Source organism: Dromiciops gliroides, chromosome 1 (genome assembly GCF_019393635.1).
Source record: "Dromiciops gliroides isolate mDroGli1 chromosome 1, mDroGli1.pri, whole genome shotgun sequence".
NCBI lineage: Eukaryota > Metazoa > Chordata > Mammalia > Microbiotheria > Microbiotheriidae > Dromiciops > Dromiciops gliroides.
Genome location: NC_057861.1, coordinates 98,607,335 through 98,626,600, shown reverse-complemented (window position 1 = coordinate 98,626,600; position 19,266 = coordinate 98,607,335). Strand labels below are relative to the sequence as shown.

Sequence of the window (19,266 nt, the reverse complement as noted above, 5' to 3'; positions counted from 1 at the left end):
TTGGCTTTTCTTCCCCCCAAAGACATCTAGTTAGGGAGATTTTTACTGCCAACTCTAAAGGACCTGTTTTTAGCGGCATGAATCTTTTTTAGTTCCCTAGGATTTTGCTGGTCATTAGAATGATGGATCTGACAATATTCTGCTGGCATAATGCTTTCATTTCCTGCAATCTGCACCATTTCCTGATCCTCATTCAATGGAGCAGAAATGAAACCTTTTCTGCCTCTTCTCCATAATCCTGTGTAGGCAGCTATCCCCAGCCTCATTAAGATGGTGCACAAGGAAATGGTCTCTGAGTTTGTAATTGTGCAATGGCCTCCTTTTGTCCTTTTTCCAGAAAAATTTTCCATATAACAAATCCAGGAAAACATAAGATCCTTGAGGGTGGAAACAATTTCTTAGTATTCCCAGATTCTTTTTTTTTTTTTTTTAGTGAGGCAATTGTGGTTAAGTGACTTGCCCAGGGTCACACAGCTAGTAAGTGTTAAGTGTCTGAGGCCGGATTTGAACTCAGGTACTCCTGACTCCAGGGCTGGTGCTCTATCCACTGCACCACCTAGCTGCCCCAACTCCCAGATTCTTAATGTGATGTTTTGCACAGGGTAGTAGGCAACTAGCAAATGTTTGTGCAACTGAAATAATGCATTTTCAAAACTTCACTTGGGTTTGGCCTAAGAAAACCCTTATAATTCAACAGAATGATAATCAAGCACTTCTGTATCCCTCCCTAACACCTCATTCACATAGAAACACTTCCATCTACTAATATTAAAGGCAGCAGAGATGTAACATTTGACTCTAAAATCATTATATTTGACGGGTATTAAAAGAAAATTTAAGGGCCTATATTGCTTTATTGAATCAAATGCCTTTTAAAAAATAGTCAAATAATAAACACAGTGGGATGGTAAATTCCCTACATGTTTTAGTCAATTTTGTGAGGGTGAAGATGTGTTCTGCTGTGGGATGCCTTTGCGAAAGAAAGTCTAATTACTTCCTTATAATAGCCTTACACGTGGCTGTCTTCCAAGTATATCTAGATTATTACAGTGGAATTTTATATAGGTGGGGAAGTACACACATAGATTTGAGATTACTGATAATTTCTTGATCTCCTTTTGGAGGAGATTCAGGTAGAGGTGTCAAATACTTGATCAGTGGGCTTCACAAGGCTCACATAATTCTTGAGTGTGACTGAACTAGATAAAAATGTCGTTCCTATCTGATTTTAATGTATTTATGTATTATGAAAAAAAAAAGGAGGGGCAGCTAGATGGCGCAGTGGTTAAAGCACCAGCCCTGGATTCATGAGTACCTGAGTTCAAATCCGGCCTCAGACACTTGACACTTACTAGCTGTGTGACCCTGGGCAAGTCAACCCCCATTGCCTGCAAAAAAACCAAAACAAAAAACAACAAAAAAAGGAAGATATATAAACACGTGCAGTTTTCTATGTCAATATGCATCCCACAGGGAGCCTTGCCTATGGATCAAGGGCCCCATTCCTTTTGGAGTTTGATGCCTCGGGTGCAGTAGATAAAGATTTTGAAACCAGGAAGATCTGGGTTAACGTCTGGCCTCAAACATTTACTGACTTCATGACACTAGGCAAATTATTTAACCTCTCAGCACTCTAGAGTGTAAATTACAAAGAAATTTGCTGATTTCCAATGGTAGAGGGAATTTCCTCTGCTAGAAATTCCCCATACCATTGAAATGACAGGTCCATTTCTTATCCTTTAACTCTTTCATGGGAGGAAGGGGATAATAATGAGGGCTAAGGTTTTCTCTATACCCTCGCTATCTTTCCCTCCTGTATATACATTGAGAATTGAATCCCATTAGAGAAGCTATTGGAGGGAGCATTGATTTTTTTTTTTACAGGGCAATGAGGGTTAAGTGACTTGCCCAGAGTCACACAGCTAGTAAATGTCAAGTGTCTGAGGCCAAATTTGAACTCAGGTCCTCCAGAATCCAAGGCTGGTGCTTTATTCACTAGCTGCCCCTGGGAGGATTGATTTTTTTTTTCTATCCCCAGGATTTAGTGCGGTGTCTAGAGCATTTTTTCATTGACTGATTGATTGATCTCTCAGTGCTTTCAAAATTGTGCTGCCTCCAGCATGGGCCTTCTCTGGGTACTTTTGTTTTTTTTCAGACTATCACTGAAACAATGTATGAAGAAAAATAAGGCCTTGCCATTTGTAAACAGTAACAATATTGAGATGCGGCCTGGCTTAATGCATGGGGCATTGGATATGGAGTCAAGAAGATATAAGTTCTCTGGTCTTTTCTCAGACACTATTTGTATGACCTCAGATAAATCATTTAATCTCTCCTAGACTCAGTTTCCTCATCTGTAAAGCGGGAATAATAACAGCATAAATCTTCCTGGTTTGTGTTGAGGCTCCAATGAGATAACTTATGTAAACCTCTTTGCAAACCTTAAAGCACTTCAGAAATGTTGGTGATCTCATATGCTATCTCAATGGCAAGAGGAAAGGATCAATGTTGGAAAGCCCAGTTGCTTAACTGTTATCTTCTTCCAGCACTCCCTCTGGCAATTTAGTATTTTATTTTGCCCCACTTAATATAAAAACAATTTTAAATATTCATTTTCTAAAGTTTTTGAGTTCCAAATTCTCTCCTTCCCTCCTTTGCTTCCTCCCCTCATTGAGAATGCACGCAATTTGAAATAGGTCATACATGTGCAGTCATGAAAAACATTTCCATGTTAGTCATGTTGTGAAAGAAGACACAGACAAAAAACTAGAAAAATAAAGTAAACAAAAGTATGTTTCAATCTGCATTCAGATTCCATTAGTTCTTTCTTTGGAGGTGGGTAGCCTTTTTCATCTTTAGTCCTTCAGAATCGTCTTGAATCATATTGCTGAGAATAGCTAAGTTATTCACAGTTGATCATTACACAATATTGCTGTTACTATAAACAGTGTTCTCCTCATCCTACTCATTTAACTTTACATCAGTTCAGGTAAGTCTTTCCAAGTTTTTTCTGAAAGCATTCATCACAATCATATACAACTTGTTCGGTCATTGCCCAATTGATGAATATCCCCTCAGTTTCTAATTCCTTGCTACCACTAAAAGAGCTACTATAAATATTGTTGTACATATAGGTCCTTTTCCTTTTTTATTTTTTATTTCTTTTTGAATACAGACCTAGTAGAGGTATTGCTTAGTCAAAGTGTATGAATGGTTTTATTGCCCTTTGGGCATAGTTCCAAATTGCTCTATAGAATGGTTTAATCAGTGTACTACTTCAACTGCTGTTTTCTTAATATCAAAAGAAATCAAGAAGGCCCTCAGGACTTTGAACAGCCCTGTGGTGAAGTGAAGGGAGGACACAGATTAGTTACATGGTCAGGCAGGCATGAATGGACGGTGATCTGCATTGTTGGAGGGAATACCTACAATATGTAGGGTACAGAGCCAACCAAGTATTAGAGAAGATAACTTCTTATTCCATATGTCCCCTCTTCCCTTTCTTCAGACTCTCAGACAACCACCATCCATAGAGAAAGAGTATTTTGAGACTCTGTAAGAATAGAAGCTAAAGTCTGTTTTTAGAACAAATTCATATGAAAAATCAGAGCCCTTTCAATCCAGTCCAATGCAATCTAATACAAGCACTTATTAAGTACCTATGCTGTGAACATCTGCACAGGTGTCTCTGACCTCCAGAAACTTTCATTTAACTTCATACTTAAACATGATCTCACCAATCTTTAACAGCAACTCTATTTTTTTTTTTTTTGGCAGGGCAATGAGGGTTATATGACTTGCCCAGGGTCACACAGCTAGTAAGTGTCAAGTGTCTGAGGTCGGATTTGAACTCAAGTCCTCCTGAATCCAGGGCTGGTGCTTTACCACTGCGCCACCTAGCTGCCCCAACAGCAACTCTAAAAGGCCAACAAAAAAGGCCACCATATGCCAATTTTACATATGAATAAAGGAAGATCCAGAAAGGTTGAATTATGTACCTAAATTCACAGAGCAAGTCAGAAATCCAGCCTGGACTGGAATCTGTATCTCTTGAGCCTCAGTCAAGAGTCACATTGTCCTTTATTTCAGCCACCAAGGTCTATGTAACATCTATTCTATAACTAGCATATAAGACCTCCCAGGAGGGGAGTCAATGATGACCGGGGATGGTGGATCATGCCTTTAGCTCCTGCTACCACTGGTGCTGGGGTTGGTGGATCACTTGAACTCAGGAGTTCTGAGATGCAGGAGGGATAAGAATTTGGATAAGAATTTGGTGTCCAACTATGTGTGGCAAGGAAGGAGGAATGGATGGGAAGCAGGGATGTAGGGAGGAAGGCAAAAAGGCAAAGAGAACCATGATAAAACATTAAGAGGAATTTTCTCTTGGCCTCACTCCTTACATTTCTTGTGTCCCATGACAATTTCTGGCCTTCTGTTCCTTTGAAATCCTTGTAAATAACAGCCTTGGTAATATTTATATGCTTATTGTTCTGAAATGCTTATCTTACCTTGTCTGAAGATACTTTATTCTGGAAAGCATATCCAGATGTCCTGCAGAATACTGTTCAATAACATCCTTTACGTCATAAGGCCTCAAAGTCTCCTTGAATTTTTTTTTGTAGAGACGGAATTGTAGTATTCTATATGTGAACAAGAGAGAGATGCATTAGAGTCAGTGCAGCCCAGTAGTGGTTGAATGCACCTATAGTTCCTGCAGCTAGAGAGGCTAAGGCTGGTAGATTACTTGAGCTCAGTAGTTCTGATCTGCAAAAAGGTGAAAACCAATTTAGTGTCCATCTTAAGTCCATCACCAATGTGTTGATCCCTGGGGAATGGAGGCCCACCAGGCTGCCTAAAGACGGGTGAGCCAGTACAAATTGGAAACAGAGCGCATCAAAGTTTTCATGCTAATGAGAAGTGGGTTTTTGCCCATAAATGGCTATTGCACTTTCAACATTAGTGAGATGAAGAGACCCAGGAAAGAAGAAAGGAAGAAAGGAAGGAGAAAGAAAGAAAGAAAGAAAGAAAGAAAGAAAGAAAGAAAGAAAGAAAGAAAGAGAGAAAGAAAGGAAGAAAGAAAGGAGGAAGGAAGGAGGGAAGGAAGGAAGGAAGGAAGGAAGGAAGGAAGGAAGGAAAGAAAGAAAGAAAGAAAGAAAGAAAGAAAGAAAGAAAGAAAGAAAGAAAGAAAGAAAGAAAGAAAGAAAGAAAGAAGGAAAGAAAGAAAGAAAGGAAGAAAGAAAGAAAGAAGACATGAGGAAGGAAGAAAGAGAAAGGAAGGAAGGAAGAGAAAGGCAAGGAGAATTGATAAGTAACTCACTCATCTTCTGCATACAATCAGTTACCAAATTTTGTTGATTACATATCTATGATCTCCCTCCCACTTGAGGCATCCTTTCTATTTCCCCTGCCACCACTATAGTACAGGAACTTAGTTTCTCCCACGTAGATTATTTCAATAGCCTCCAAACAGTGCTTCCTACTTCCTCTCCTTCTCTCTTTTCAATCCATCTTTCATACTATTGCCAGAATTATTTCCCTTTTGTATAAATGCAGTCACTTAAAAAAATCTTCAGTGACTGTATTCTTTCCAAGTGAATGAAATCCAAATCTCTCTGCTTGGCTTTTTCAGCCCTCCATGATGTTACCACTCTTGTTTTCCACTCTTCTCTCACAGCACAGCAGTATAGTTAGCTGCCCTTGAGGCTAGCAAACCTGAGTTCAAATTCTGCCTCTGACACACACTGGTTATGATCTTGAGCAAGTTACCAAACCTCTCAGTGCTTTCAGCAACTCTTTAAGATGGCATTTAAGGAGAAGGGGCCAATGCACATTGATAGAGGGAGTCTTTCTCACCTGTGAACTCTCTATGTCAGTGAAACCACAGGTCCACTTCCTCTCCATATCCTTCTAGTGCTGATCTCTGTGCACTCATTTACAGTCGAACCATTTTCAGTTACTAAAAGTGCCCCATGTTCCCCTGCTTCTGTTCTCTGTGCCTGGAATGTCTTCACTTATCATCTTCCCAGTCAATTCCTACTATAAAGCCCACCCAAAGGTTACTTCCTCCATGAAGTAGCAATGCTGTGAGAAGCATTGGACATTTAGTCAAGAAGACCTGAGTTCAAATCACACCTCAGATACTTACTAGTTGTGTGACCCTGGGCAAGTCACTTAAAATTTAGGCATCTGCAATATGAGGGAAGTGCACACTCCTTGGCTTCTAACATGCCTTCCAGCTTTAAATCTATGATGCCAAGTCTTTGTTGATTCCCCACTCAGATCTCATATTGTACTTTATATCTCTCTAATGGACTTAGCAGTCATTACGTATCATAATTTTCTGTTTGTATCTTATGGACAGGGGCTGTGGTGTGTCATCTAAAGTTTGCTTCTTTCTCTCCACAAGGTACCTACTTTGTAAATGTCTGTTTTTGAAAAAGGTATGAGTGACTATGAGATTGTGGCATAATAAAGAGAGGAGGGGAGAGAGGGAGAGAGGGGGAGAGAGAGAAAAAGAGAGACAGAGACAGAGAGACAGAAAGGAGGAGAAGACACAGAAGATGAAGAAGAAGAAGAAGAAGAGGAGGAGGAGGAGGAGGAGAGGCTAAAGGAGTTAGAGGAAAAAATGGAAAAGAGAAAGGGAAAGGGAGGAGAAAGGAGAGAAGAAAGAGAGAGAGCAAGCAATCAGAGGGAGAGAAGAGGGGCATTGAGGGGAAAGAGATGGAAGGTGGGGAGTAGAAGAGGGAGGAGAGAGACAGAGACACAGAAACTCAAGAAAGAGAAGTAAGCTCCAGGACCATAGTGTATAGGGTAGTACCAAAAGCCTCCTCTCAAGGGAGAAAGCCTAAAGTGTGCGTGTATCTCTGGGGGGGGTATTTCATGGAAGTCAACTCAAACCAGCTTGAGAGAGTGGATTGCTAAATTTCAGCACATGCACAAATCAGGAATCTATTTGTTTTGCTGATTACCTAGACTTAAGAAAGCAATAGAGAAAATGTGAATGATGCAGATTAAATGGAAATGTGTGTTCTGTGTACCTTCCTCAGGCCCACCCATTTCCCAGTTCTTGATGTTTATTGCTTGTGACCTTGCACTAATAACATCATCTCTCTAGGCTTCAGTTGTCTTATTTATCAAATGGTGGTGGTGGGGGGGAGATTTGAACAAATGATCTCTCTCTCTTTTTTTTTTTTTTGTGGGGCAGTGAGGGTTAAGTGACTTGGCCAGGGTCACACAGCTAGTAAGTGTCAAGTGTCTAAGGCCGGATTTGAACTCAGGTCCTCCTGAATCCAGGGCCGGTGCTCCATCCACTGCACCACCTAGCTGCCCCCAACAAATGATCTCTTAAGTCTCTTCCAGTTCTAGGTCTGGGGGCATCAAACAAAATGTTCCTCTCATTTTCCTTTTCACCATGCCTAGAAATGGGTCAGAAGATACCTCAAGATCAACACTACTAGGACCCAAGGCAAGAGGGTGTGGAGAGAGAAGGGTTTATAGATTGTGGCTCTGAAATAATGAGCCTGATTCCACAAAGCCCCAGCAAAATCAGCCTCATTCCTGAGCCCACTGGGGAATGGTGAAATGAGCCTTGGACATTGAGCCTGAGATCTTAGATCTGTCCTTTACTAGCTGAGTGACTGAGAAAGGTCCTGGGCACCACTTTCTTCATCTGTAAAATGGGAGTGACAATGCCTTTTCAATCTATACCTCGGGGGCTGTTTTGAAAAATAAAAATGATAATGGATCCATTCTTAATGCATCACTGCAGATATACCAGCCTTTATGCTATCATGATGTGGAAAATAAATTTTAGTAAAGAGAATTTTTGTAAAGCAAGTCCTAATTTCAGAGAAATTTTAATCTTTATTTCTTGTACCTTTGTACCTGATAGAGTCCTAATGCTTTAATATTGTTTCTCTGCCCTTATTTATTTTCATAAAGTTCTTTACCAATACATATGTTAGAGTTTCCATGCAATAAGTAATACCATTATTTCATGGAATCCTTTTCAAAGGAATCCCTTGGTGATGAAAATAATCATATCCTAATTGATCAGTCTTAAAAATTTCAGAGAGTTTGAGAGCTGGGTGGCTTTTTATAAATTCAGGCATGCTTTCATTCTTCTTCTGAATTATTAAGTAAATATAAATAGAAAGATTAGACTCTTGTATGTTCTAGTCTAGACAAAATCCTGTGCTTGATTGTCTTGTTAAAAAAAAGGAGAGAGAGAGAAAAAAAAAAGAGGCACTAGAATAGCGGAGGAGAGAAAGGACCTTCAGACTGACTTGTTAAGGTCAGTGCAAAGTCAATTCTTGCCTGCTTTTTTAATCAGAATACTTATTATACTTGAAGGACACTGCAAGAAGGTACACGGAAGCTATTCTGCAACTTTTAGAAGAAAAAAGAACCATTGGGAATTACTTATTACTGTATAAATCACTTTCTCACATAATACTGATGCAAGTTCTCATTTGAAATAAAATATATAAAGCACTTTGCAAACTGTAAAGTTCTATATAAATGCTAATTATTTTTTTTTGTTGTTATCCGGAGTATGGTTTTGACAGAATTGACCATGTCCAGATGAGTGAGATGAAGATATCAAGAGCACTGGAAAGTATCATAAGAGGATTTGGTGAAGCAGCTGGGGAGCTGGGGGAAGATTTAATTAAGGGGACATGATTGCTGTGTGTAAACATTTGAAAGACTGGGATGTGGAAGAGAAGTTACTCATGTTCAGTGTGATTTTTAGGGGAAGGACTATTATGTGACCAGGGGCTAGAAATTGCAGGGAGCTAGATGTCAGTTTAGTATAAAAAATAACTCAATAATTAGAGCTATCCCATAATGAGATAAGCCAACTTGAAGCTGAAGTACTTTCTTACAGAGGGTGAACATCCCCATGGGCATATTCTAAAAAGGGTTCATTTATCAGATAGGAGTTGGACAAGATGATTTTTTTTTTATTTCCCTTCTAGTGTTAACATTCTACATGAGTGAGTCGTTTAAATTTTACTCATATTAATTAAGGGTGGGGCAACCAGGTGAATAGAGCATCAGGTGTGGAGTCAGGAAGACCCGAGTTTAAATCCAGCTTCAAATACTTACTAGCAGTGTGACCCTGGGCAAGTCATTTAATCCTGTTTGTCTTGGTTTATTCATCTGTAAAGTGGGCTGGAGAAGGAAATGGCAAACCACTTCAGTGTCTTTGCCAAGAAAACCCCAAGTGGGGTCATACAGAGTCAGACATGGCTGAAACCACTGAACAATAGCACCAAAAACCAAGGGTGATTCTTACCTGGCCTTCAAAGTCTACCAAAGCCAGCCTATCTGGTCACTCAAGGGAGAATTCACTTTGGATTAGAAGTAATTTCTGGTTGTTTCAATTTGGTTCCAGAGAAGCAAAAAAAGACACACAATGAAAGCGATACCTGACTGCTCTGATGGCTGACTTGAGTGTGGGGATCATGTCTTCTATGAGGAATTCATTACTGTAGCCCCGTTCTTCAGTCATGGGTTCTCCTGTCCCAGCATCTAGGAAATAGGATACAAAAACCTAAAAACCAGGTCATAGAACCCTGGGGATCTTAGATTATCATTTAATTAGCAGCCTGAAGAGGCAGTATGGCATATTAGACTTTGAGTCAGAAAAACCTGAGTTCAAATCCTGCCTCAAATACTGAGTGTGAGACCCTGGAGAAATTATTTAACATTTTTGTGACTCAGTTTCCTTATTAGAAAAGTGAGGAGTTTGGCCTCTATGATTTTTCAGTTTTATGATTTTTTTTTTGCAGGGCAATGAGGGTTAAGTGACTTGCCCAGGGTCACACAGCTAATGTCAAGTGTCTGAGGCTGGATTTGAACTCAGGTCCTCCTGAATCCAGGGCTGCTTCTTTATCCACTGCACCACCTAGCTGCCCACTTTTATGATTATTTTTAAAAAGAATTTCAATTAATTAAAACTTGACATTTTTAGCTGTAGAGTTCAGAATTGTGTGGCATATGGGATTTCTAGTTGGAAGATTTGGGCTTGGGTATTGCCTTTAGCATTTACTAACTATAAGACTCTAGACATCTAATTTAACGTATCCGGGTCTCAGCTTCTTCATCTGTAAAATGGGGATTAAGTATACTTGAAGTACTTACCATATGGGGTTGTTGCAAGGCTCAAGTGAGTTAGGTTTAAGAAGCACTTTGAATTTATAGAAATAGAACTTATTTGTTGCACTTGTATGTCCTGCAATACTCCAAAAGTTCAGAACTATGGCTTAGAGGATCATAGATTTGGAATTAGAAAATACATTAATGACTGCCTATTGCAAGTCCCCTCACTTTGCAGACAAGGAAATGGATGTCAAGAGAGGTTAAGAGAATTAATTACCCAAGATTACATAGGAAGTAAGTAGCAGAGCTAGGTTTCAAACCTGGGTCCTCTGACTTCAAACCTAGCTCACTACCATATACTGCCTCAAGCTCTATATATCTCCTTTCTCCCCCAGTGCCTAGGACAGTGCTATGTACACAAAAGGTGTTTAATGCATGTTTATGGTGGCTAACATTCTGTTTTAATTCCTTGGCATGACATGGAGGTTAGCCACTCATTTAAGGTTATGCCAATGAAGCTCAAGTTCAGGTTGAGTCAAGTTGAAAATGATTTGTGTTCTACGTGTTTGCCATCCAAGGACCAGGTCAGCTCAGTTTGGACAGACTCTTCCTGGGGGACTTACCGTCAGTGATTGTTCTCATTACTATTATCTACAAATAATCACAAAGTGCTTCATAAACCTATCACATAATAACTACTCTGAGGCTCTGAAAGGTTAGTCACTTGCCCAGGGTCACAGAGAAAAGAAGTGTCAGAGTCAGGATTTCACGAGCAGTTTTTCTTGACTTCAATTCGACCCTGTATGCATGACGCCATGTTGTCTTTCTTTATTCACTGTACCCTGATAGTAGAGGCTCCTGAAAAATGGAGATGCTGTAGTCCACTTAGGGTATAAAGTATTGGTCTTAGACTCAGGAAGACTTAGGTTCAAATCCTGCCTATGCCATTTAATTACTATGTGACCTTGAACAAATCACTGGATGTCTTTGAGCCTCATTTTCTTCTTCAGTAAAAGGGGTCTAAAGGTTTCATACTGAAGAAGAGTCTCAAATAAGATAATATAGAGAAAGCCTGTTGAAAATTTTATAGCATGTGACAAATGTTTATTATTATTATTATTATTATTATTATTGAATGCATCTGCTTGGCTGGGCTGTATATTTGCTGAAAACTTCCCTCTTAATATTTTTAAGGGGAGGGATTTCTCCTACCCCCAAATGTTTAGTAAGAATGCAAAAGATGGGGTGGAGTGGTAGTTAGTCAGGATTGGAGGGAATGGGCTATTTTGAAGATCCTGACCAACTTCAAAGATACATCAATGGAGCTGGAAAAAGAAATGAGCTTGGAAGGAGGGGAGGAAACGTGAGAGGAAGGTGGAGGAAGGAAGGGAAGCTGGGTTACCTTCAGAACTCTGCCAAAAGGCGTACGCTTTCATTCGGAATGCAGTGCGAAAACGTTCCTTATTGTTCAAGCCAACATTTTTTGGCTCTTTAGAAGGGCTTTCTTCTATGGCATCTACATTCAGAGGGGTAAATAGCTTTCCTTTAGTATTGGTACCACGAGGATTAGAAAGTCGAACCCGATCCAAGAGACCCAGCTTTTGGCTACAAAATAAGCAAAAGTGAACAGTTTTCCTGATTCAGTGAAGGCTCTTAACATTTCACGTCCATCCCTGTTATGCACCTTATATTCTAAGATCCCCTCACATATCCCCAGGAGGAGAGAAAAATGTGCTTTGTGAAGAATGTTGAAGCTAGAGAGGGGCGCCCTTGACTGGGCATTAGGAGATAGAATATGCTAAATCCGTTGGGATTTAACACAGATGATCATATTGCCTGGCATTATTATACAAAGATATGTAAAGTGAGAGACATTTGCTTTTGAAGTCAGGGCCCCCAAAATTCTCTCTCTGTTTTTGTTTCAGGGGCATTTTTTGCACCTTTCAAAAGGCATTTTCCTCTGTAAACACCATGGACTTCTTCCTCACAGAAAATACAAATGACTGCCATTGGAACTATTCTCCCACCTTATCATTTTTTTTTTCCTGTAACTAGATGGTATTCAATTTAACAAGGATTTATTAAGCACCTACTATATTCCAGGCACAGTGATAGGGAGGCTGGTAGATACTAGAGATACAAAGTTAAAAATGAAACAGTCCTTGCCCTCAGGGAGCTTAATAGTGGAGGGGAGTTAGGAGGAAACAACATGTATATAGATAAGTAAATACAAATACACATAATCTATGTATATGTGTGTATATAATATATAGTATATGTTTATACACATATACATATGTGTCTCTCTATATGTATATGTGTGTATACGCATATGTATATATGTGTGTGTATGTGAGTATATATATACACATATATACATATATATATACATATATATATACCTTTCTCAAAATAACCCTGCAATATAGATAGGAAAGTATTGTTATCTCTATTATACTGAAGTGGAAACTGAGGCTTTGAGAGGTAAAAGAGGATTTATTCATGATCAAATGGCTATTAAATGTAAGATTTTAGATTTGGACCCAGATCTCCTGACTCTACGTCCAGCATCCAGCATCTTTACAATATTCTGCTTCACTGGGGATGAAAGCTCATGGGACAGTACTTTTTATTTCTCCCAGGAACTCACACACTGCTCTGTATTTTACTTATTAGAATCTACATCATTTCCCTGAGGGCAAGGACTTGGGTTGTATTTGTCTATGTACATCTCTTAGAGGCAGCTAGTGGTACAGTGGATAGAGAACTGCGACTAGATGTCCCTGCTCAAGGAGCCCTGAGTTCAAATCTGACCTCAGACACTTACTGGCTGTGTTCTGTGTTATTTTCACCAAGTCACTTAACCCCTGTTTGTCTCAGTTTCCTCAACTGTAAAATCAGGATAACAGCAGAAACCATAGGGGTGCTGTGAGAATAAAATGAAATCATATTTGTGAAGCACATAGGACAGTACATGGTTCATAGTAGGCACTATATAAATGCTCATTCTTTACCGTTTCCCATCTTTGTATTATCACACCTTAGCACATTACCTTTGCAAACAATCATGGTATCATGCTAAGCTGAAGTCCTATTAAAAGTCATCTCCTTACCAGTTAAGTGACTTTGGGCAAGTCACTTAACCTAGTTATGGGTCTCAGTTTCTTTAGCTTTAAAATGGGCATAATAATTCCTGAGCTACCCACCTTATTGGATTGTAAAAACTAGAAAAGATGGTAGTTGTCAAGGACTTAGTGAACACCACATGAAATTTTAGCTGCTGAGGCATCTAAGTGGTCTAATGGATGGAGTACCTGAATTGGAAAGATTTCAGTTCAAATCCTGCTTCATATATTAGCTCTGTGACTGAGCAAGTCACTGAACCTCTCTCATCCTCAATTTCTTCATCTGAAAAATGGGGATGGTAATAGCACCCAACTCACAGGGTTGCTATGAGGATCAGCTGAGATAACATAAAGTGTTCTATAAACCTTAGACTGATAACCAAATGCTTATTATAATTGTTAGTTCTTGTTTTTTTTTCTTTTTAATGAACCTTTGGATTGCTTTGGTTCTGAAATATAAGTGCACACCTTTGATGCAACCCACAGTTTCCAATCTCTCCTTCTGAAAGGCACATCCAATCTGGATTTCTGAAGAGTGAGACTGATTACACAGTAGGGGAGGGTTATGAACATAAAGTAGGTATTTCCAAGTCAATAAAAATCCCAAGGACCAACATTTCCTCTATCTTTATAGATGGAAGAAGCATTCTAGATTAAGGCTGTGGCCAGTTGGAAATAAGACCCTTAGTGATTTCCAGTATGACTGGCAGCAGGGTTTTCCTGAAATGCACCTCATGACAAGTTTTGGATGGAAGGATTGTTCTACATGGCCAATTACTGTCAGAAATCCTGCAGTCTTCAGTTGCTTTGTACTTCCTTATAGCTAATATTTATAAAACACTTTGTGACCTGTAAAGCACTTTATAAAATATTTTATCATTTGATCCTCACAACAATCCTGGGAGGTAGGTGATATTATCATCCCTGTTTTACAGATGGGAAAACTGAGACAGATGAGGTTAAGTGACTTGTCTAGAGTCACACAGCTATTAAGTGTGTAAGGCAGAATTTGAACTTGGATCTTTCTGATTCCATATCCACTGAGCAACCTAATTGCTTCAGACAGGAAGGTTAGAGTAGTCTGTGAGATACAGTGTGCAAAGCACTGGGCTTGGAGTCAGGAGACCTGAGTTTGAGTGCAGGCACTGCCACAAAACAGGTGTGTGAGTTTGGAAAGGTTGTTATCCCTTTCTGAGCCCGGGGCTGTTCATCTTTAAAAAAAGGGAGTGGCCACCCAAGGATGGCATCTGCAGTGAATCCCATTATATATAATGGAGAAAGTATTGAATTGGGAGTCAAATGATCTCTTTTCCAATCCAGGCTCTGATACTTGTACTGCCCATTTAACCTTGGGGAGGTCACTTAATTTCTCTGGCCCCTTAGCCCCTTCATCCATAAAATGACAGGAATGGATTTAATCCTGTGATTTTTGATGCCCCTATTTGTTTTCTATCCTATGGTCCTATCTATAGATTATCTCTAAATTATCTTCCGTATCTAACCTTTGGTGATCCAACTGATGAACATTAAAGTTGGAATCATTTTAGAATTTTTTTCCACTAGAATTAAAGATACAGCCAGGACTGGGTTGCATGGGGAGTATTGGAGATAGACATTGAAATTTAATTGCTTTCTAGACTAAATTTCTTGAAGGTAAGAATGGTATCAAATTCATATTTGGTTTTCTTACTATTTTATAGTGTTTTCTACCTTGATGAATGTTTTATAAATTAATGAAACGTCTCTTATCTTTTCATATGCCAGGTTCCAAGTGCTAAACAGAAAGTTATTGAGATTTATACGTCTTCTATGCAATTATCATACTCTATTTTAGATTATGATATTTCTGCAATTGCCTCATCTTCTCTAATCAACTGCAACTTCCAGGAGGGCAAGAATCCTTTCTTATTCATCTTTATATCAACCTTTAGCATCTGGCACAATAGTAGTCACTTGACAATTCTTTTTTTAAAAAAATGGATTCCTTAGAAAAAAGCCTATGAAATGGAGGAAACAAAATGAAGAGGGATATTTTTCTAGAGCATGGAAAGCATTGGGTTATGAATTTCAGTAGGCTCTTGATATGAATTTAGTACTTTATAGATTCACTTAAGCCAGCTATAGAATACAGGAAGGCTGACTTCACTATAGCCTGTCAGGAGATAAGTGTATACACAGATCATGATAGGATGCTTAAAGCAAGATTCATTGCATATACTTGTTCCTTATTCTAAACCCTTATGTGTGATTTTGAAATAGATGAGCCAGGGTTAGGAATCTCTGGAAGTGGGTGCTGGAGTGCTTTAGGATTGAAAAACCCATTGGGTGCAGGTCATACAAATATTATTACCTGTACTATTGGGTTCACCTCTATTTACTTCATACCATATGGGTCCTAGATGATTTATGAGTGTGGGGTGAACATGTCAGAAATAGAAAGCACTCAAGTACAAAATATGCAATATCTGCTGTGAATTACTCCTGATTATTATAGCTTAAGTGGTTTAAATTCTTTCTGTAGTAGGGGGAGAGATCTTTTTTTGCTTTCTAATTGTGTCACTGGAAAATGAATCCCTAAAGGGATGGATGATCAGATGGTGGAAAGAGTTCATCCCAGAGCCACAATAGCTATGTCTTTTTTTTTCAGCATGGCTTTCAAGTGAATAATTCCATCCTTGTTACCTGTGGGCATAGCAGGGTCTAGCATGACAAGTACATCTCAGAAATGGCACCTGATTTCTAGGAACCTGCCTTGGAAGGCATTTAAACACAGAGGAACCAAAGGCTAATTGGGTCCAGTTGAAAAGGGAACTGGAGCTGGAGAAGAGAGAATGAAAGCTCTTTCATTCTGAACGGTCCAGGGGCTAATATAACACAGTGAATCTTAACCTCTAGGTCTTAGATGGTCATGATTGTCTCTGAGAAATGGGTAAAGAAAGACTGTTTTAATAAATGCACCTAAGAAAGCATAAGAAAAAGAAGTCAAATTAAAAAAAAAACACCCTAGATTTTAGTTTACTTTTCGTCTCTAAGGAAAAGAGAATGTGAACAAAAGGTGCTATCTTTATCCTCTGTGGTTTGTGTGTGTGTGTGTGTTTTTGTTTGTTTGTGTGGGGGCAATGAGGGTTAAGTGACTTGCCCAGGGTCACACAGCTAGTAAGTGTAAAGTGTCTGAGGTCAAATTTGAACTCAGGTCCTCCTGAATCCAGAGCTGGTGCTTTATCCACTGCGCCACCCAGCTGCCTCTGGGTTTTATTAATGTATGTCTTTACTGTACTACTCTATGATTATGAGGTTCTGAAAAGGGGCCAGCCTTCATTGATGGAAGGCTTTCTTAACTTAGGAATTCCCTGCATCAATGCCATCACCAGAATAGTACCTATCTGTACTTTAAAAACCTAAACAGGAATATGGTCTGGGGTGGAGGAAACATCATTGAGGACTATGGTCTTAGGACAATATTCTTTTCAAGTGATCCAAAGGATAATGAAAAGACTCATGGTGGGTGTACCTAGATGTATTATCCATGAGTATTTGAATGTGAAAAAATGATGTTAAATATGCCATTAAAGATATATATGACCAGAAAAGGGTATTGGTTAGTTATGCAGTGAGAGTGATGAATTACAGAGAGACAAGAGATATGCATAATTACAGGTGTAATTAATTGAAAGACTGTTGAAATCAGAGCCAAAAGACTTGAGTTCTAATCTTAGTTCTGCTGCTCAATAGTTGTGTGGCCTTGGGAAAGTCACTTGACTTTTATGGACCTAAATTTCCCCATTTGCAAAATGAGGGGGTTAGACCGGAAGGTCCCATTATGCCCTATATCAATGTTGCTGTGAGAGTCACCACAATTGAGGGTGTCTTGATTATTAAGGGCTCCTGTAAGTTCTTTGTATTATTTTAAATTTTTCTCTGGAGTGAAATAATAATATTAATATCAGTAACAGTAACAACAACAATACTTAGCAGTTATACAGTGTCTCAAAAGTCTTCAAACTCTAATAGTTTAAAAGCGCACTAAGACTTTTGGGACATTCTGTATAGTACTTGTATAATACTTTGTTTTGCAAATTACTTTTAAAATATTATCTTATTTTATCCTTCCTTGTCTCATTTATCCTTATTACAGTACTTTCTTTTTATCCTTACTTATTTTATCCTATTTACATTTTATCCTTACTTATCTCATGTATCCTTATGTCATATTTATCTCTGCTATTATTATCGCCATTTCACAAATAATTATCATTCCCATTTTATAGATGAGAGAACTGAGGCAGACAGGTTAAGTGACTTATCTAGGATTATACTGCTTGTAAGAAGCTGAGCCTGGTTTTAAACACGGGTCTCCCAGATTCCAGGTTTAGTGTTCTATCCACTGAACCACCTCGATACTTCTATTGCTCTTTCATAACCATTCCAACATCAGATCTGTGATTCTATGATCCTATGATCCTATGAGATTTTTATTCTGTGTCCTTCCATAAGTCCTTTATAGAAAAGCTACCCAAGGTATGGAAGGATGATTTCCTCCAGGTCTTTTATTTTCTTAAGGATAGCATTGATAAATGTAAGATGTTCATATGCTAGTTATGGCTTTATTTGGGAAGGCCAATTAACTTTTCTGAATCTATTTCCTCACATCTAAAATAGGTATAGCATTACTTCCCTACCTACCTTATAAGGCTATTGTAAAGAAAGCACTTTGCAGAGTATTCTAATGGGCATGTAAAGAAATCACTCAATATGCATGTTCTCATTTGATACTCACAACTGTGGGAGGCAGGGAATACCAGCATTTTTATTGCTCCCAATGAAAGTAAGAGTCTTGGAAGTAGAGAATTATATCATACAAATAAGGAAATTAAATTTCAGAAAGGCAAATGGATTTGCCAAAGTTCATCGGGTTTGGAGTTTCCTCCTCTGTAAAATGGATATCATTTTATAAAAAACTATAGGTTTAGTGTGCACATAAAATGAGAAAATGCATAGGAGATGTTCCAAAAGAGTATCAAGTGCTCTATAAATATGAAGGGTAATGGTTATATATGATGTTACAATATGATTATATATCAAGATGGAGAGGCTCCTGTAGGGGGTGCAGTAGATAGAATTTTGGGACTGAGGTCAGGGAGCTCTGATTGCAAGTTCTAACTCGTACACTTTCTAAGCACTTTGATCCTGGGCAAGTCATTTAACCTCGGCCTCCATTTTCTCTTCTATGAAATGGGGATAGTAATAGCACCTAGCTCTCAGGGTTGTTATGAGGATCACATGAGATGATATCCATAAAATATTTTGCCAACCTTAAAGTGCTATTTAAATGCTAATCATTATTATTATTTTTACTACTACCACTGTCATGGGAAGAGTTTAACTTGGATAAGATAACTAGACTTTTGCCCCAGGTATATTATTAACTAAAGGCTACTGGTCAGCAAGCAGGCCTTCCTCATTCTAAACTGAAGACATTGCATTTTCTCTTGAGAGAGAGAGAGAGAGAGAGAGAGAGAGACTGAGAGAGAGAAACTGAGAGACACAGAGATACAGACTGAGAGACACAAAGAGACAAAAGATTCAGTACTATCTGCTCATTCAGTCTTTTCTATGGACCTCTTTTATATATGTACATGTTATAAATAGCTCAGTATCAACCAACTACAGAGAACTAGACCTAGGGGTGAAGGAAGTAGGCAGCCACCTATAGTGCACTATTCGGATTGGGGATTAGGGGGAGTTGTTCTCTAGAATGTGGAACATTTTTTGAATACCAATTTTTATAAACATCCAATTTTAAGGCCAGATCACTCTGTTCTCCACAGCACACCGTGATTTATTTGGTGGTAAATTAAGTCTCTTGTGTTATAGCCAAGTCTAAATGCCTGCAGAAGAATATAACCAACATCCAACTTGCCTAGGGTGCCCCAATCTCCTGCCCCTGCTGGGATGCCACAGTAAAGATCCTCTTCCTGACTCTGCTAGTGCGGTGTTTTCTATATCCTGGCCTTTCTAGTTAGTCTTTCTTCTC

General features: G+C 38.8%; 1 protein-coding gene across 1 annotated transcript in view; it reads right to left on the bottom strand.

Annotated features, from left to right (window-relative positions):
- The window catches only part of KCNQ3 (potassium voltage-gated channel subfamily Q member 3), a 489,931-nt gene that overhangs the window by 12,503 nt on the left and 458,162 nt on the right, over window positions 1–19,266 (bottom strand). The window contains exons 11-13 of the mRNA XM_043975612.1: window positions 11,510–11,712; window positions 9,435–9,537; window positions 4,512–4,643 (exon numbers count right to left, since the gene is read on the bottom strand). Coding sequence (XP_043831547.1) covers window positions 4,512–4,643; window positions 9,435–9,537; window positions 11,510–11,712 — 438 coding nt within the window. The remainder of the gene's footprint in view (window positions 1–4,511; window positions 4,644–9,434; window positions 9,538–11,509; window positions 11,713–19,266) is intronic.